The sequence below is a fragment of the Mus caroli genome, chromosome 19 (genome assembly GCF_900094665.2).
Source record: "Mus caroli chromosome 19, CAROLI_EIJ_v1.1, whole genome shotgun sequence".
Lineage (NCBI taxonomy): Eukaryota > Metazoa > Chordata > Mammalia > Rodentia > Muridae > Mus > Mus caroli.
In genome coordinates, this window is record NC_034588.1 from 23,788,300 (window position 1) to 23,809,051 (window position 20,752).

The following is a 20,752-nucleotide window of genomic DNA, read 5'->3' on the forward strand; positions in this document are numbered from 1 at the left end:
ACCTCTAAATGACCGGGCAGTTTCTCCAAAGGAGAAATAGCCCAGCCAATTACTGTGGCCGTTTCCTTCTCTCCCTCGGAGTGCAGCTATTTCTGTGTTCTGCCCAAGCCTGTGAAAGAGCCCAAGAGCGTGCTGGAAAACTCACTTCTTCTGTCTTAATCCCATCTCTTGGGATTGCCGTTGAACAAATTACATCTGGTGAAGGATAAATCATCAAAAATGTTTCAGGGGCTGGGAGTATAGCTCCGTTGATAGACTGTGAGCCTGGCTTTCAGGAGGCCCTGGGTTTGACCTCCAGGTCCAGTAATAACAACAAACTGAAGAACATGGAGGCTAGCAATCTCCGAGCACTCCCTCTGCACCAGACTCCTGGTGGGCATTGCTGCACTAAGTTTCCACAACTGCTCTCAAAGTTCATAAAAGTTACCATTTACATTCTTGCCTTTTAGAGATTGAGTCCTGAGCAGGTTAAATAACGTCTTCAAGGACACTTAGTATAGAAAAGCTAACCTTGTCTTCAGTTTTCTATGTTATTTAAAATCATACACACACACACACATCCAGTATCTGTTATTGGTAGCTACTTTTTTTTTTTTGATAACCTTAGATATATTCTTTTAAAGGAGTATTTTGTTGATTCCCCAATAAATGTTGACTAGGTCTTTTATGCCAGGGGTTTCCTGACTGGCCCTGGGCCATCTGCCTGGGTTCCAGCTGATAAGACAAACTCTGTGTCCACCTCACCCCAGCTACCAGGCAACTGGCCATCCATGGCAGGAGCATGCCCGTCTTATGGAGCCGGGGAAGGAGGAGTGGGAGGGACTTCCTGGGGCTGCTGGCAGGAAGTGGAGTACTGGGCTACATTAGAAGGAAGCACGGGCCTGTTTCCTGTTCCCTGCTGCTACAGCCCCAGGTATCTAATGCATTGAGCCTGGATGCCTGTGTGTTGAGCTTTGATCTCAGTCAATCTCTGAAAAGATTAAAGCAGAATGAAGGGTGGAGCCTCCAGTAGAGTTTGCTTGCTCCAAATTCAGGGTTTTCACATTTTGTTTTGTTTTTTTTTTTTTTTTCAATATCCCTGACTGCATTCTGCAGCAGGGAGGATTCCCATCAGGGTGACAGACACATCTGCAGTTTTCTTCCTTACCTCTGCTGTTTTCAGTGTCTGAGCTACCTAGAAGCAAAGGGAGAGCGCATGCATTTGGGGTCACCAACAGAGTCCTGCATTTACCGGGCTCTTCCAACTTGACTAGAAGTTCCATAACTGAGTAACAGAACAGTCGACCATGAAGTCTCCCAGGAGGCTCTCTTCTCAGCTGGGCTCTTGAGTTCAGGCGTCATGCCTTAGTTCGGTGTCCTATTGCTATGAAGAGGCACCATGACCATGGCAACACTTGGAAAGGACAATATTTCACTGGAGCTGGCTAAATAGTTCAGAGGCTTAATGCATTATCATCATGGAGGGAAGCATGGCTTCACATAGGCGGACATGGTACTAGAGAGGTAACAGAGAGTTCTGTATCTGGGTTTGAAGGCAGGAAGAGAGCTCAGTGCTGGGCCTGGCTTGAATTTCTAAAACCTTAGTGACACATTTCTTCCAACAAGGCCACACCCACTCCAACAAGGCCACACCCACTCCAACAAGGCCACAACCACTCCAACAAGGCCACACCCATTCCAACAAGGCCACACCCATTCCAACAAGGCCACACCCACTCCAACAAGGTCACACCCACTCCAACAAGGCCACATCCACTCCAACAAGGCCACACCCACTCCAACAAGGCCACACCCACTCCAACAAAGCCACACTTCCTAATAGTGCCATTCCCTGTGGGCCTGTGGGGGCCGTTTTCCATTTAAACCACCACGTATCATAACGCATAGCGGGGTGAAGTTTGAGGCTGCTGATTGACACCCTAGACAGAAATAGAACTTAGTAACACGGGTCTGTAATCTCAGCCCTGAGGGAGACAGAAGCTGGGAGATTGCAAGTTCATACCATTGAGGGTTATGGAGGGACTTCTGGGCCAGCCTGGGCAACTTAAAGATGGGCTAGGAGTGTAGTTCAAAAGTTGAAGGTTTGCCTAAACTGTTAGGGGAGATTGAGAGTTACTTTCCAGTACTGCCACAAACAAGCAAACACTCGGAGTTAAACATATAGAAAAACCTCAGAAATATTCATCCATTCAGCAATTACAGCACTTCTTTCTTGTTTATGCTTTTGGCCTAGGGAGACCCACATTCTTGGAATCTCGGCATCCTAAGAATGCTAACTTTGGCTACTTTCCAAGTAGACAGGTGATCTAGACGTAAAGTCATGTTTTGCTCCCCCCCGCCCCCCCCCGAAGCTGTTGTTGCAACAAGTTCCCAAGGACTCTTGGACTCCCCGTCCTGACTCTGTCATCTGCTGCCACCTGTGTTTTAGTGGTGTGGCTTTATCCACCTCTTTTAGGCTGTAGGTGGGAAGACTGTACCTTCTGGCACGCTTGGTCTGCTACTCCCAGAAAGAGGAGATGCGTTTTCATGATTGGAGACTAAATATAAAACTGGAGCCCAAATCTTGAGGGTGAGACTTGTTACCGACATGATTGGCTCACCTCACTTCTAATGAAAAGGCTGATGACACAGAGCCTGCCATTGGCTGCTGCTTAGGTGAAGGTGGGTTGGGAGAGATGATTGGTTCAAGCCCCGCTCCAGGAAGCATTTCAGTTATCTATTTTACCTTTGTCCTCTTCAGTAATAATTTGATGGGCTACTCTGCATTGTGCTCAAGCTTCAGCCCATGATGCTGACATGAATTTGTTCACGGCTCCTGAGGGCAAACTTCTGACTTAACTAATCACGCCGTCTGAAAGGTCCCTGCAGCAAAAGCAGACCTCCTGTGCTAAGGGTCATGCTAGGAATGCAAGAAGCAGAGCAGAGCACCTTTGTCCTAAAAGCATGTCTGCTCTCACGGCACGTGTGTAAACAGTGCATCGGCGTCAGACCTGGTCCCTCGCCTGGACCATGTGATAAAAGGGCCATGTTTATTTGAGTAGCTATCAGGTTAGGTGATGGCCTCAGACGTTTACAAAACTTTTTACTTAAAGGGACCAAATGTTTATGTTCATTCACAACTTGTAGGTGCCACTTACAGCTGCGTGTCACTAAATCTTCTGATAATTTGTGCTGCTGCAGACTGCAATCTGCTGTGCCACTCTGGTACTCTAGAATGTTTACTTCTTATTTTGAAAAAAAAAATACAGAAAGAATAGGTAATGCTTTAAAAAAAGCCCATTTGTTTATTAATATTTATTCATTCATACCCATGGTGCCTTCCTCAGGGTAAACTTGCAAACGTGAAATCTGACACAGAGCCATGTCTAGTATGGCGCTTACATCTTGCTATCCCAGGCCACATTTATTATGCTACTAGCAATCGTTTACATTTCCAGATGTACTGGAATATCCTTGTAAAACAAAGTAGTGAATCTTTGATAGGATGAGATCCAGGAATTGTCTAGCTGTATAATATATCCATGTCTGTGGGCATGTACGTATCTATAATGCAATGTATATGTGTATGTATAAGTACAATGCATGAAAATATAGAATAGTGTTATTAACACATTACAATGAAAAGACTGTGTGTCTTCCTACTTGAATGTGTTTCTGTAGGTAATATCTAAGTCTTAATTCTGACATCAGACCTATTGGGTTTGGTTTTGATGAAGGGTAAACCTACACAGGTAGGTAAAAAAATATTTTAAGAGTTAGATTTCAAATCTTGAGATAACATTTCAGTTTGGCATGGTTAATTTAAGCCCAGACTTCCTCATTAGGAGATGGCCTTGAATTTTTCCAAAGACAATAGCTTGTATATATTTTTTTTTCACACGTAAGCAAAATCTAATCTTGAAAAGGCCGTTTATGGAACATCCGCACATCTCCCTCTTACGTAGCCCTGGTTGCTGGGATAGTCCAGGCGCTCAGATCCTCACCGCATCTTGTTCTCAAAACCAGGATCTGCAGGCCCAAGACCGAGCTCACCGCATTGGCCAACAAAATGAGGTCCGGGTGCTGAGGCTTTGCACCGTCAACAGTGTGGAGGAAAAGATTCTCGCGGCTGCCAAGTACAAGCTGAACGTGGATCAGAAGGTTATCCAAGCAGGCATGTTTGACCAGAAGTCATCCAGCCACGAGCGGAGGGCCTTCCTGCAGGCCATTCTGGAGCATGAGGAGGAGAATGAGGTAATGCACAAAGCCAAACTTGGGAAATCTTAACGGTGACCTTTTGTCTCAGAAGGATTAAAAAAAAAAATCACGCCTTTCCTTTGTTCCTTAAAGAATTTTCTGGGCTGGGGTTAATTAAAATGACTAAATTAGCTGCTGTCTTATATCCCAAGCACACAAAATCTCGGAAAGGTATTCGTATGTCTTAAGCGGGGATCCATCCCATAATCAGCCTCCAAACGCTGACACCATTGCATACACCAGCAAGATTTTGCTGAAAGGACCCTGATATAGCTGTCTCTTGTGAGACAGTGCCGGGGCCTGGCAAACACAGAAGTGGATGCTCACAGTCAGCTATTGGATGGAACACAGGGCCCCCAATGGAGGAGCTAGAGAAAGTACCCAAGGAGCTAAAGGGAACTGCAACCCTATAGGTGGAACAACAATATGAGCTAACCAGTACCCCCCGGAGTCATGTCTCTAGCTGCATATGTATCAGAAGATGGCCTAGTCGGCCATCATTGGGAAGAGAGGCCCTTTGGTCTTACAAACTTTATATGCCTCAGTACAGGGGGAACGCCAGGGCCAAGAAATGGGAGTGGGTGGGTAGGGGAGTGGGGTGTGGGGGTCTGGGGGACTTTTGAGATAGCATTGGAAATGTAAATGAAGAAAATACCTTAAAAAAAAAAAAGAGCTATTGCCAGGGCACCTTCAAAGCTTAGCCTGTGCATACTTCCCTGTCCTCTGGGGGGTTGGGTACCACCAAGTGTATTTGATTGTATTGTGAGTGCTGCCTCCTATTGGCAGGATATGGAACTGCAGGAATGATACTTCATAGAACTCTGGCTAAGTGGTCATTTTTTTCTTTCTCTCATACCCCAGAACCCCATTCTCTGCTGCTTTTTGATTAAGAATGAGGCTACTTCAACAATTATAGGGTGGTCCTTCCCAGCCCTTCACAGCATCTTTAGCTCATGAGTTTGGAAAGCTTGGTCTTAACGATCATAAAAAGGATCTTTTAAAAACTGAACAGAGGCAGAGAAAAATCAGAGTCTAACATCTCTATTTACAAAAATTGCCAACGTTGTGCAAAGAGTGTTTTATCTTTCCTTTATTGAGTCATTTTATCCTTTTAGATGACCCACTTCAGTCATTTTATTTTAAATATTCATTCAAGAACTGGGGATGTGTAGCTCTGTATAGAGTACTTGTCTTGTTTGTGTACATACACACACACACACACACACACACACACACTAACACACACAAACTATCAGCCTAAAATGAACATTTAAAAACATGTCTATAAACATCCAGAGAGCACAATGCCAACACCAGTTCTTAGCATAAAACTGTTCAAGGACAGACGTCTTCGCTTTTGTATACCTGTGCTTAAAAGTTAGAACGTTAATTTATTTTACATATTTGCACAGACTATTATTCTCATTGCATAAATATGGTTTTGTGCTTTTGAAATCCTCTATAAATTAAAACTTATATTCTTTTTAAAAGTCTTTTTAATTGAAAATAGATTTTTTTCATGTAATTTATTCTAATTGTGGTTTCTGCCTCATCTAACTCCGAGGCCCTCCCCACCTCTCCACTCACTAAAATCCACGTTCTTTCTTGCTCTGTTTCCTCTTATTTGTGAGTGGTTATCATTCAAGATAGCTTCCAGGTTAGGCATGTGGGCCTGTGTGCACATGTCCACTCTCAGAACAGGAATTACATCCAGCCCAGACCTATACAGGTGCTATTCATTCTGCTATATTCTCTGAGTTCATATGGGTGCCAGCGCAGCTGTGTCTAGAAGGCCTTGTTCCTTTGGTGTCCTCTGTTCCTTCTGGCTGCTTCAGTCTTTCTGTTTCCACAGGGTTCCCTGAGCCTTGAGGGGAAGGAATTAATGAAGACATCCCATTCGGGACTGAGTGTTCCAGGGGCTCTTGCTCTCTGCATATTGTCCAGTTGTGGATCTCTGTATTTATTCCTGTTTATGCAAGGGGAAAGCTGCTCTGTCCATGGCTGAGCAAGACACTGACCTATAAGTACAGCAGAATGTTCTTAGAGTCATGTTGTTGCTTCTGTTGCTATACTCTTTTAGCAGAACAGTAGTGTTCGGTTTTTCCCCTAGGTCCCTGGCTCATCTAGTCTCAAGTTCATGGCCTCCCAAGCAGTGTTGGCGATGGATTCCATCTTATAGAGTGAGCCTTAAATCCAACCAAACATTGCCTTAGGCCACTATTGCATAGCCCATCTTGGGTGCAGGCTTATAGCCGAGTTGGTATCTACCTTTCTCCTTTGCTATGGCTTTCAGGATACCTTCCAGGACTCTGAGCACTAGTCAGTAAGGGCAAAGGGCTCTAGGTAGGCACCCCCAGCGCAGCTTCTTCATGTTCAGTGAGTTGTGTAGGTGTTGTCTTCAGAAATGGGGCTTTACCATCAGTGTGTTGAGAGCAACCAGTAGCCTTGGAATAGTTGAAGTGTTGGAGGATCCCATGGGGCTAACAACTCTGTTGCCTGTAATCCATTCTCAGAACTGGTGTTAAGACATTTGGTGATAAGAGATGTCCACAAGGGGCTCCTTTTCCCCCATTATTTAGCGATTCCATTTCCATCACCTTCATATATGTGCCAATTTCAGGAAGCTTCTACTGTATTGGATTTCCATAGTACCCCTTAAATGGTCCTCAGTTTCAACTATTCCTCTCTGTCTTCCCTCCCTCAACCTTTTCCTCTCCCTGTACCCATTTGATCCTCCCATCCCAGTTCCTTCTCCATCAATCCATCCATCCATCCCTATTTTATTTCCCCTTCCTAGGGGGATAGATATAGATATAGATATAGATGATATAGATATAGATATAGATATAGATGATATAGATATAGATGATATAGATATAGATGATATAGATATAGATATAGATGATATAGATATAGATATAGATATAGATGATATAGATATAGATATAGATATAGATGATATAGATATAGATGATATATAGATATAGATATAGATATAGATATAGATATAGATATAGATATAGATATAGATATATCCCCCCAGGTTCCTTACTCTATACCTAACATCTGTGGTTATACAGATTATGGCAAGACTAGAAAAGGCTTCAGAGCTAACATCCATAAATAAGTGAACACATATTTGTCTTTGTTGGGTCTGGGTTACCTCACTCAGGATTTTTTTTTTTTTTTCTCTAACTCCATCCATTTACCGAGCTCCCTTGCTAGTGTGGCCAGCTGCTTTCCAGGGAGAGACTGCCTTAGGTGTTGGTGGGCGAGGCAGAGCTTTTAAAGTCTCTTTCATATACTTTTCACTTCTGAAATGAGCCTGCATGTGAAGTCGAGACTGATAGGTAAAAGAATCCTGAAATGAATCTCTCTGCAAAGTGGAGAGTGCCTCCTAGTTTGTCCACCATACATATACATACTTACATACATACATATGAACGCACGCGCGCACACACACACACACATCTAGTCACCTATTGAGTATCAGGAAATGATGAGAAGTAAAACTAGTCATAGGCACTCAGATGTCCGCACTCTTCTAAAACCTTTTAAAATCTCAAGCAATTCGCCAATCCTGGTTTTTAAAACTGAAGATTTGATACAGACTGCGGAGTTAGATTATCTGCTACCTTTTGCTTTAGTTTATACATGTGGCCATTTCCCCAAACACTATGGGCTGGTGACATGGCTCAACAGGTAAAGGTGCTTGTCAGCAAGCTTGCCAAACTGAGTTTGGTCCCCGGGACCCACATGTTGGAAGGAGAGAACTGATTCCCACAAGTTGTCTTTTGACATCCACACACACACATATATACATTCTCGTAATAAATAAATATTGAATAATTAATATGATTTCAGATACTAACGGGATAAATTTTAGTCTATTTTAAATCTAAAGTGGCACACAAAGTGTTTTGACAAAGTGTTTTGACAAAGTGTGATGTGGGAAGAGCTGGTATTCAACTAGGAGTTGCCACTGCATTCTTTCTTTCTTTCTTTCTTTCTTTCTTTCTTTCTTTCTTTCTTTCTTTCTTTCTTTCTTTCTTTCTTCCTTCCTTCCTTTCTTTCTTTCTTTCTTATTTTCTTTCTTTCTTTCTTTCTTTCTTTCTTTCTTTCTTTCTTTCTTTCTTTCTTTCTTTCTTTCTTTCTTTCTTTCTTTCTTTTAAAAGATCTTGTAATAAATGTTACCTGACCAGTTGAGAGGATGGGCAATGAAGCTTGGGGGTTTCTAGCTTTCCTAAACCACAGGCAGAGGCTGATCTCTCTCAGGCCCACAGATCGCAACATAAGGTTACAGGGGAGTTCTGTGCCACTTGTTTCTCACTGGTAGCAGCCTGCTGGGACAACAACTGTGTCAGGCAACTATTACCAGACTCTGGTAGTCTATGCCCTGATGGGAAGTCAACCGGGGACCTTTGCAGACATCAGTGGAGGGCTCCTGTGCCAACAGTCCAGGGCAGTGCAGGGTGCCACAATCACAGCTGGCATGAAGGATGAGGGGACAGAGAACACAGCAAGATCTCTTGTAAACTTCACAGCTGCTCTGCACCCTGGGTACTCAGGTCTCTGTGGGCAGCTGTCCTGCCAACTTCCAGAAGAGTGTACATCTTGTCTGAGGACACCTATGGCCTCATTGTGTACAAGATCTTGTTAAGTCCCGAGCCCATTCTCCAGCTAATCTGCTTCCTTGTCAGATGAACTGTAATATTTAGACAGATTGACTTTAATCAACATGGAGGTGAATGAAATCGGAAGGGTTTTCAGTAATAATGATTATCTTGAATCATTCTTTATTGGATTGCATGTATTTCTAAGAGTGATTAAGTCCCTTCGGTGTGCAAGGTGTCTTGGGAGCTGACATCATCTAGCTTAGGCTGCTGGTATTATTATTATTATTATTATTATTATTATTATTATTATTATTTTAATCATGGAAACCACAGCATACTGTTTGTTCCTAAAACCTTGAGAACTATTTATTTCTGAAAATTAGCAGGTAATGTGCCTTTGTTTAACAGGATATAAAATTTAGGAGCGTTTTGTACCATCATCAATAATAGTGCCTATCAAAATTCATAGATTCAACTTATCTTAAAGGTTCTATATTTAGTACCTATATATGATTTTTTTTTCTTTTACCTCATCCTGGTGCATAGTGACAAAAACCTCACTGTTTTGGGTAAATCTTTGAAAATAAACATTCATGTTTGCAGTATCTGCAGTATCATCAATGGATTTAGTAGAATTAACATTAAGTAGTTGTGCCTGGAGCTGGCATCCTCCCGTGAAGTAGATGTGAAGTAGATGTCATGCCTGTGTTACAGATGAGGTCATGGAGGCGGGGAGACATTAAGTAGCTTGCTTTAAAAGTAACAGAAAAGATCCACACCCAGGAGAGCTCGTGTTTCTTAGAGAGCAGATTTCCCACCCTAGACAGATTTCCTGCTGGAAAGACGGTCTGAAAAGCTCAACCTCTCAAAATACCAAGGGCAGGTACTAAGCTGAGAGACCCTTCCTCCCCTTTCTGTCCTGAGAAGTAGGGCAGAATATTCCCCCCTACAAACTATCCAGTCTCTGTTCTTAAAGCCTCTTCCGATCATTCTGTTTCTGAATCCAGGAAGAAGATGAGGTACCAGACGATGAGACCCTGAACCAGATGATTGCTCGCCGGGAGGAAGAGTTTGATCTTTTTATGGTAATGTTGCAAGAATTATGGGAAAGGACTATCTCTCCCCACCCCTCCCCACCTCCCCTTTTTGTTATCCAGACCGCCTGCAGCCAGAATACTGGGCAGAACCTAGGCCCTGAAGTCTGTGCGTTGCTTTTGGTTCAGAGTCTGCAAACTGGCTGGATTTAGCCGGCAGACATATTGTGTTTGGCCCACATAGCAGTTCTTGAAATTTTGCATTTGTTGCCAGCATGAAAAGAATCCTGATTTCTGGCTTCCTTTGGAAAGTGAGATGGGGCGGTGTTTGGCCCACAGCTCTGTACGGAGGCAGTTGGCCAGAGCTGAGTTGCAGCTTCACCCTTTGCACAGGGTATGCGGTCCATAGTTCACCAGGGACCCACCCCTCATCCCAGGTCTAGTCACGCTGGGCAGCCATCCATTCTCGTTGCATTCAGCTTTCAACTGTGGCTCAGCCAGCTTCTTCCTGAATAAGAGCAGGTGAACAGCAATAGCATGTGAAGTTGTTGCAGGGAAGACACATAAGGGAATAGAACCTTTGACATGTGTGCATAGGAAGACACGGCCATGATCCAAAGAGCAGAACCTGCTTCATGTTAGAGGAGCTTGGTGTTTTAGAATTTGTTGTCTGTGGCTTCAACCTCGAGGTTCCATGATATGTAGTATCACCTATATGTTTCCTAAAACCTCAGTTTGTTTTACATGTGAGGTGTACTACATTCCACGGGGAACAGGCCCAATCTGTGGGGGAGGCTGCTCAGTGGCTGCAGAATGGTGGCTACTGCCTTCTTCAGGCTTTTACACTCTCATCGTAAATGACCAGAACAGTCCCGGGCACGTAGTGCTTATGTGCAATAGGTTACTGAATGAGTGTGGTGGTGGTTGTGGTTTTAGGCTTTGTCCAGATGGCAAGACAGATCCAGATGAGTGAGGGGTATGGCAGGGCACTAGGCTTCCTCCAAAGCATTCAGTCATTCTGACTTTCGTATTAGGCATTTAGCGTGACCATGGAGGGAAGGGATATGTATGCACCATGGCTGTGGTGTAGTAGCACTGAAGAACCCTGATCACCAGTTAGAAAGCCGTGGGGTCCTGGATAACGCCCCCCCTGTGTAATCAAAGCACCTGAAAGGAGAGGCATAGTAAAGATGTGGTTACCAGTTCTGGGGCTGCAAGGTGGAGATGTGAGACCCTTTTAAGCAGAAATTACAAATTTTGAAAAGATGCTAGGAATCGACCCTTTTTGGCGAACTCTCAGCATTAAGGTTTGTAACTACATTCAGGACCTTTATTAATATTATTCCATAACATTGCAGGCCAAAGAAAACACAGCTAAGCCAAATATGACCTGATGGGTTTGTAATCTCTGCCTTTTAAGCTTAGGGACGGTGAGAAAATAGAACCAAGGCTGTGTGGACACTTATGTCATTTTCATGGGGGGAGGGGGAATTATTTGCTTGTGGCTTTTGTCTAGAGAACGCAGATTATGCCCATACATAATGATTCACAATAAAAGACCATTATCTCTTTCTCAGGCAGAAAAGCAGGCAGCCGTAGCAGTGGCTCCCAGCTTTAGGAAATGTATTACTTTGCTACCCCAGGTGAGGCCATTTTAGGGAGACAGGGCATTAATGTGGGTTCTACATTAATGTGGGTTCTACATTAATGTGGGGTTCTGCTGTTACTCCCCACAGTTATAGATTAGACTTTTAAATAGGGAGATTGGGGGTACACATCAGAAAGCAACATCTATCTTTGAGGCACTTACCAAGGGGTAGGTGACTGGGGAGCCCTGAGGCAGAAAGGCTTTCCTGGCCTTTCCTGGCACTCACTCAACACTGCAATGGCTTCAGATACTCCCAAATTAGGTTACGCTCAGAAATCGCCCTTCCCTGGCGGTGCCCTGAAATCGGGAGAAATTTAGTGTTGCTCCATTCTTCTTTGAGGCTGAGCTTTTGTAGAATTTGAAAAATCTCAAGACAAACCTGGAAATTTTGTCCAAGGCCCCATCTCCCTTTAACTAAGGAATGAGTATGCGACCCTAGAACAGGCTTGTCACAGCCCAGACTGACTCAGGAATGAATTGACATAGCCCAGACTGGCTCAGGAATGAACTACTTGTGTAAGAACCTGAAGTTTGTGAGTTCTCAGGCCTGTTTCTTACATGTTAGCATCTGTTAGGGAGACTGTACCAGCTCTGCTGGTTTTTGTTGGGTTTAATTTGTATACCTTTGGCCACTGGGCTGTTCATTAGCACTTCCACCAGGGGGCAGGAAAATGAATTTGAATCCATGCCAGCTACTGTGATTAAAGAGTTTAGCGGCAAGCAAGAATGGAATGCGAGCTGCCTAAGCACTCTGGACCTCATGTATCAAAAGGCTTCGTCCATTACTCAGAATTAGTCCTGTGCCTCACATTAATAGAGACTTATTACTTCAATGTAGAGATACTGTAAACAAATAGCTCCTTTAAAATAATAATCTTTCTTTTAAACAGTGGCATTGCTTTCCCCTTTTAAAACCAAGACATCAAATAATTAATTCACCGTCAATACTGATAACCTGTGGGTTTTACCTAAAAGGTTTATTTGCTAGCAACATGCTTCAGACATTTATCTTGGAGCAATATATAAATAATGGGCTTTTAGAGGCCATATTTGCTATGAAGGCTAAAAATAGTAATAAATGTTATGGTTTATACTAAGGCCTTAAGATGGATACATCCAGGTAGTAATTAAATAGAAAAGTTAGTCTTGTTTGTCCAAAGCTGGTTTAAGATGCTATAGAGAAGTATTGGGTGAGTAGGGTCTCTAAGATCACTAGGACTTGCAGCTTATCGTATTTAATTGAATGTACCTTTTTTTAAAAAATCATATATATGGGTTATTGTTATTAAAATTAAAGAAAATATTTATTCTATGGTTGTCCTACTCTCCGGTTACAAAACAACCTACTGTGGTCATTTTGCAAACTCTGATCTAGGAATCCAGAATTTGGTCTAGCTAGAGCTTGAAGTAGCAACAGGCTATCACAGAGTAGGTCTCGGGGAGATTGCTTTCCTACTAGTTATCGGACAGCTATTAAGAGGTTGCCTCATGCAACCTCTGTCTAGGTCCTGCCTTAAAGAAGCATCCTCTTGCTCACTGCCAAGCTTCCATGGGTAGATCCTGTTTCTGAGCCAAGCATTAGATGGCTGGATTAAGCCAAGCATCACAAGCTAAGTATAGCACATGGGAGAGCAGGGCAACCACGTTTATCTACCAATAGGATGCTGCCATGCTCCAGGCTTACCCTGTCGTACAAACAGAGTGATTTCCAGAAATGTTGAAGCATAGTTTCAGGAGCCTCGATGCTTCAGGAGCCTCGACGCTTAATTTCTAAGTCACATTTGGGTTCAAGAAGCAAATATTTCCTTCACATTTTATCAGTTTTAGCTTTTAAGGAAAAGAGATCATTTTATTGAATATGTGTTTTGGTACTGTAGAATCAGAGGAAGAAGGAGAAGGTAAATGATGAATGATTAATGACTTATTTCTCCATGGCGATGATCCGGGTATATGCATCTAGTGTATACAGAGAGTAAACAATGCTTTTGGTTTGTTCTTTTACACGGTTCAGATTGTTTGGCTACACTTTAAGCCATGCACGCAGGGCACATCATTTACTTAGAACCAGATAGGATTTCTAGAACGAAAAGCGAGAGAGGCACAGGCTCCTGAGGCCCATGAAGGAGAGACAGTTCACGTGTGTCTTGTCGAGTTGAGAGGATCCTGACTCTGTGGTCTGTTGTGTTATAATAATCTCCTAAGAGCTGAACTTTTAGGAAGTGAAGTGTGGAGGAGTATGGTCCTCTGCTACCCCCACCTAGGTACCGAGAAGCCGATGCATTGACAACAGCTGGACCAGGGTAACCCTCCGTGTCCCCTCGACATGTGACTGTGGTTGGTGCCTGAGTCACTAAAAACCTCCTCTGAAGTGTTTCTCTCTGTTCCATTAAAATTGCAAGTCCTCTTCATAAAGGTTAATAATCCTTAGTAGAAGTTTTATATGTGCTCAAGGAATTCACTTGTTTGGGGGGAGCAATGAATTAGATAGGCAGGGCTCACCCTTAAATATTTTCCCACTTACTTATTTTGCGTGTGGCATGTACATACCACGGCACGTGTGTGGAGGTCAGAGTGCAACTTGCTGGAATTGGCTCTTTCCTTGCATCCTGCAGGTCCCAGAGACTAAGCTTGGGTTATCAGGCTTGCCAGCAGGCACCTCTATTCACTTACTGGCCCAGGGCTCACATCTTTAAAATGCAGTCTCCTTTTGAATTTTATACACACACTTGGGCTAAGAAGAAGAGCCCTTAAAGAAGGTATTTGTATTTTTTTTTCTTTTTTGCAAAGGTAAATTCAAATGATGAGTATAGAGGCAGAATCATTCATGTAGACCCGGTGCTTAAGGATGAATTAGAACAATCTGACTAGAGTAGGAGACTGAAAGGGATATTTTGGCAGTAGAAGACAACTTCTGGAGATTGTAAGTTCTGCCATACAGAATCCTCCTCCCTTGGTGACACTATTGTCCTGTTTCCAGCGCATGGACATGGACCGGCGGAGGGAGGATGCCCGGAACCCGAAGCGCAAACCCCGCTTGATGGAGGAAGATGAGCTGCCCTCCTGGATTATCAAGGATGACGCCGAAGTGGAGAGGCTCACCTGTGAAGAAGAGGAGGAGAAGATATTTGGGAGGGGCTCTCGCCAGCGCCGGGATGTGGACTACAGCGATGCCCTCACCGAGAAGCAATGGCTCAGGGTAGGTGTGGCTTTTTAAACTTAACCTGGTGGCTGGAGTGTTTTCGGTGACTTGGCTGGAATTCTCTGCGGTGGCAGAGTTGCTGACGGCAGGGCCTGGGCTCCTGAACATTGAAGGTGGCTTCCTCGTGCAACAGTCATTCTGTGTTTCCAGGCAGTTTTCAGGAGGGAAAAAAATCGGAGTGACAGATTTTTTTGTTAGAGGAGAATTGACCATAAGAAGTAAGGATTATTAGGGCTGTGAGACACATTAATGCTTTATGGTCAATTGTCTGGCCATGCCTCACTTTCTCAAAATGGACGAGAGGTCCTTAGAGATTGTTTTAATTGTTCACCCTTATTTCATGGTCTTTAATCATGGATTTAATTCTGCATGGCCTGCATGGAGAGTTCAGGGGCAGCGTTGTTTTCTAGCTGTGTGATTTCATGGTTATAGCACATTTAGATTTGGAAGGTCCTTTGTACTATTTGGTTTTGATGAAGAAATTGGAACTCAAAAAGTGTGGGTGACTATTTGGGGCACACAGCTGGATAGAAATACAGTCAGTGGCTACTGGTGTGTTTGCATGTCAGCGTCAGCTCGGCGTGATTTATCTGTTTTAAATACCAATGATACCTGGACTGGAGTCAATGACGGTAGGGAGAAAAGAAAATGTTATTCTAAAGTTTGTGGGGATTTTTTTCCTCTTCAGAAAGTGGTAATTTCTCATTTTGACTGGAGACTGAAATCGCACAAAGTTCCTTTGGGACCCCAGAAATATCAGTGTGCTCCTAACAGTTATGTGTGGGAATGTCATGGACAGCAGGGTTTAACTGTCCTTTTGAGCAGACTTGGTACCTAATAGGCAGAACAGCCTGGGACATGCTTTCCAGACAGGGCCAGCAAAGCAAGTGCTGGAAATAGTATGTGCAGTTGGGTACAAACCAAACGAAACAGAAGCCAGTATTGGGCACCATCCATTTTTCTCAAAGGAAATATAATTCCCAAGCTTTGTGAGCCAAGGATTTCAAGGCCTGGGTCAGAAGAGGGTAGGTGGGGAGAGAGGAACAGGGAAGGATTTTGAGATTGGATATCCAAGGCAGACGGCCTTGGTACCACTGGAGGGATGATTCTCTCGGGGCATTGTGTCATGACAGGGATGTGACCTGAATTTTGAAAAGATGGTGTCTGTGGGATTCTGCAAAGAAAATCCAAGAAAGCATCACTCAAATTTATGGCTGAACAATTGCATATGAAATGTAACTTGTGTGTGATTGTTTCCCTTTCAGACCCAGGTAAGGGTTCCGATGGCCTCAGAATGCAGCTCTATGAATTACCTCCATTTGACTGTTACGGTCGTAGTTGTGTAATTAAGACTCATCCTATAATATAAGGAGATTTTGCTTAATATTCACTTCAGAGCTTGGAAAAATTGGTTTTCCTTTCTCTTTATTTAAGCAATATATTCATCACTTGAAGTGTTATTACCAGAGAGGAAACAGGCATAATCTAGGCCCACAACTTTAAAATTGATTTTTTGATATGAATAACCTCCAGATGTGATAGGCATAATAACCCTGTTTATTGGTCAAGATTGTAGCCAAACTTACCTTGTGTTTTATAATCATAGAGTCACTCCTAGGAAGGATGACAACATTAATCTTGAGAGGCCTACGTGTTAGGCTAGCTTATCATCACTTACTCTATCCTTCACGGTACCCCATATGTACAGAAACAGAATGAGTGATTGTGGAAACGGACTCTAATCCTAGAAAAGTGGAAGCTACCGGCTTCCCAGTAGTGCTTGGAGAACATTCTTAGTGTGTGCAGTAGGCTCCCATTTTATCTGCCGCAGGCACGTTCGAAAACAGAAAACTAGTTAGTTTTACAGAGCTAAGTCCCCTATGGAAACTCGTGTGTGGTTTTTATGCCTAAGGAGCCTAGGTGTGTCAAGTCATCCAGGAGGGCAGAGGCTGGTCTCAGTACAGCTTTCGTGGAATGTACCTTATTGGCATTCTTTTCAAAAACTGCATTTCATGTTCTGTTAAGGCACCTGACCCCCTGACCTCAACCCTTGAGAGCTGCAATCCTATGTTGCTGTTGACCCAGGAGCAGTCTTTGTTTAATATATGGCAACTAAGTATGTGCTGCAATAACATGGAATTGGGGGGAGGGAGCTCTTAGGGGGCTGGGTGTGTAGAGACACTCTGTACCGCCAGTGACTGGGATCTTGAGTACACAGCCAATGTGGTCTTGAGAGGGAGACTGGCAAGTACTACAGAGTAAGATATGCTCCATCAGGGCTGAAATGAATTCTTTTTCCTGGCAGCGCTGTATAAAGCCTGCTTGGCTAAAGCTTGGAAGACGCATAGAATCCTAGAGTTGGAAGGCAGGGTTGGAAAGCGGCTGAATGGGGTTGAGGCCATCCCGTGTTCAGCCCACACTCTAGAGAGTCCATGCCAAGAGTCTGGCTGGCCCTCGAAGGCAGTACACTGTCGTTTTGTCTTCCAAGCCCCAGAAGTTCAAGGTCAGCCTTGAAGGTTGTTTCTTCCTCCCTCTGGACAGAATTCTCTTTCCCTATCCCTGGCCTTGATCCTATGCCCTGGAAAAGACAGAACAATGCATTTTCTGTCTTCACAACACAGGTTTAGTCTGGCATGGACATCTCAACCCTCCTCTTTTGAACTTTTCCTCACCGTTCACGGCTCAGTGCATTGGTTGCCTTGGAAGATAAACACTGATTGCACATCCCAGTGTGTTCTCGGGTTTCCTTGTTTGCCCCCCCCCCCCCCATCACAGCACCATTCCGGGTTCCCAGCATTCTCAGGCTTTGTCTGATTTCCTGGCTGGTTGGTAAGCTGGATCTGGAGCCGGATCTTATCAAAACTGTGGACTTCCATGTGCAGCTATTATGGGCCACTGGGTACCACAGTGAAACAGACTGTACAACAGAATGTAGATACAGTCCTAGCCCCTGCTGTAGCAGAAGCACCTAACCACGCCCATCTGTGAACCTATCCAAAACCAAAACCGTAAGTCGGGGTTGTTCCTCTGTCGTGATGGTTCCTGGATGAGGGCACCTTGTTCTTCATGGCATTCTTCACGTAGCCAGGCTGGGTGAGCATTTGCCAGCTTGATCAATCTCTGTCCACGTGAGCTCTAAGAGGGGGAGATAGCATGGTGCAGGGGTTCAGGAGCCTGTCTGGTCTGTTTCACTTAGCTTTACTTACATCCTGCTGGGCAGGCCTCCTCTGTGTGGCCACCCCGGCTCACTAGAGGCTGTGAGTCCAGGAGAGCAGGTTTGGATGAACTCCTAGCATTTCTCACCCAGCACCTCAGGACTCTCAGGATAGATGTAAATGATGGCACTGCTGCTTTCCTGACAAGTACAGTTTCCCACAAACAGGCTTTATTCTAGAATTGGAATATGCTAAAAATTTCTCATAGACTCCTGGAGAGAGTCTGTTTAGCTGGGAGGAATTTTTTTTTTTAAATTTCCCCCTTGATTCATAATGTTTTAAATGAGGAGAATCATAATTTCAAACATACCTTGTGGGTTTTTTTTTAAATAAAGTATTTTAAGTTGATTTAAAATCTGATTCCATTGAAACTTAGAAATGCTTTCAGTAGCCGGCAGTTTCCCAGTTTGGGGGTAACTTTGTTTTTTGATAGTGGTCTGTTTAATGTCCCCTTACCAATGGGACATCATATTGTTTGTGTCTGGATAAAGATAGAAGCTATTGTTTAAGCATGACCTTGGGGGCATACAACTGGGTTCTTCCCACCCCGTGAGTCTCTATGAGAGTTGGCACAAGGTTGATGTGCAGCCGTTATCTCCAGAAGTCTCTATGTGCATACACACCTGGTCCCCTTTTGTGATCTTGGAGACTTTGATGACTGGTACTTTTGACATCAGGGGGTCCTAGCCACCAGCTCCAGTCAGAAGCAGTTCTGTGTTCTTATAGTTCATTAAGTCTCTGGGTTGTTTTGTTTTGTTTTGTTTTGTTTTTTAGTCTAAAAGGACTCTTAACTTTTTCGTGTCTTGGTTGCTTCCTAACACTGTGTTGGAGTCTGTGGTGTACATCAAAACCAGCCCCTCCCTCAGCAGTTGCCCAGTTACCACCAAGGGGTTGTTAAACCTGTAATTTCTAGGATCCGATGGTTGGACAGATCCAGGAAACTTTTTTTAAAAAGACAGTCTGTATGGAGTGGAATGTCTGACATTTACAGATTTTTCTAGAAGTTTATGACCATGGGAAAGACATAGCGAGAGACTTGCCCTAGAAGAAGCTCTGTGGGGCCTGAAGGTCAAGCCTCATCAGCTTTCTAGTGAATATAACTCTGAGCATGCCTCTCCACCTCCCACACCTTGAGGGGGCTTTGTTGTTTTCTGAGGACTTATTTCATCGACTTATGTGTGTCCTTGCCTGTATGAAAATATATGCACGCATGCGTGTGGATGAGTATCCTTATGTATGTGTGGAGGCTAGAAAAGGAGGTCGGAGCCCTTGGAACTAAAATCATATAATAGGGATGCCCACATCATTACACTGGTCTAGGATATAAACTCTAGTCCTTGTGATTTTATACAGCATCTCTCCAGCACCTACCTGTCGTTTTGACCCAGGAGGGACAATTTTTCATTTCAGCCTCAATAGCAGTTCAGTGCTGCCAAAGACCTGACAAGCTCAGCGATGCAGTCCTAATAAGATTGGCTGTAACTTCAGATACCAGCCACATTTGGGGAGGGTCAAGGGCCCGCATGCCACTGACTGGCTGACTGACTGACTGACTGACTAACTAAGATGTTTCCATGAGCTCTTTGGATTCACACTTTACTAGAATGGCTCACAGAACTCAGGAAAATACCCCTGCAGCTCTAGTTTCATGACCACGTATGTGAATCAAAGGAGAGGTGCACTCCCCTCACTTTTGCATGTAGATTCAAGGTGTCTGAATCTCCTACAACATTAGTACGTACTCCAAACAGGAAGTCCACTGACCTTTAGTGATCAGGGTATTCATTAGTGCTTCATTAAATGGACGTGATCGAGGAAACCATTGGCCAATTGATGGTACTCAGTCTCCAAGCACTTTGGCCTCTCTGGAAACCAGTCCAGATATGATGGTTTGAGTATGGTATGTTCTTCCAAAAGCTTGTGAATGAAGGCTTGGCCCCTCGCTTGTAGATGCAGTCCACGGAGAGACCATTGTATTATGACAGCTTCTACTTCCACAGTGTATTAATCCATTGATGGGTCCATAGCGTGGCATTATTGGGAGCTGGTGGTACCTTAAGGCCTGACCAGGGAAAGATGGTCAATTGAGACTAGGAAGGGCATCCTGTCCTCAACATCTGTCTCACCTTCTGCTTCCTGGTTACCATGAGGCAAGCAACTGGCCTGTGACACACCAGCTTACAGGCCCAGAAGGAACAGCCAGCTGACCGTGATCTGAAATGTGTGTCACCGTGAGTCAGAATAGCCTTCCTTCCTTCCGTTAAATTATTTCTGGTGTTTGCCCCAGCACGGAGAAGAGAGCTAACGTCTAGGCCAAGCGACTAACAGTCTAGCCACACTGTTCTGTTAGTGCTATATGTGTTTGATTTTATATTTTATTTTTATATTTATATATATAGTATAAATACTTATATAGTTTAGTATATTTATATAGTATAAGAACCTATATATTTTATTAGGTTCTTATACCTCTACCTCCCTTCAAACTCTTATTCTACCTTGATCTCTTCCAACCCCCAACACCAGGAAGGAGAGAAAGAAGGTTAGAGGGGGAAGGGGTGTAGACGACTTCCTGCTGATTTCGGGACATCGTGTCTCTTGGGACCCATCCAATCATCATCGTCAGGATATCTCCAACTTTTTCTTCTTACTGTCAGACCACGGGAGCAGCAAGGGAAACAGCAGCCTTCTTTTCTGAGCATCTCCTTCACCCCCACCCCTCTCAGGGCTCTGGCATTTATTTCCTCTCCAGAGACCCCAGAACTAAACTATCTGCAGCTGGCGAAAAATCACGCCCCTCCTGG

The 20,752-nt window shown here is 43.9% G+C and overlaps 1 protein-coding gene across 4 annotated transcripts in view; it reads left to right on the forward strand.

The window, feature by feature from the left end:
• Positions 1-20,752, forward strand: part of Smarca2 (SWI/SNF related, matrix associated, actin dependent regulator of chromatin, subfamily a, member 2) — a 170,702-nt gene that overhangs the window by 101,392 nt on the left and 48,558 nt on the right. For all 4 annotated transcript variants that reach the window (XM_021151582.2, XM_021151584.2, XM_029472470.1 and 1 more), the window contains exons 25-27: positions 4,006-4,233; positions 9,860-9,937; positions 14,512-14,730. In XM_021151582.2, the coding sequence (XP_021007241.1) occupies positions 4,006-4,233; positions 9,860-9,937; positions 14,512-14,730 (525 nt within the window). The remainder of the gene's footprint in view (positions 1-4,005; positions 4,234-9,859; positions 9,938-14,511; positions 14,731-20,752) is intronic.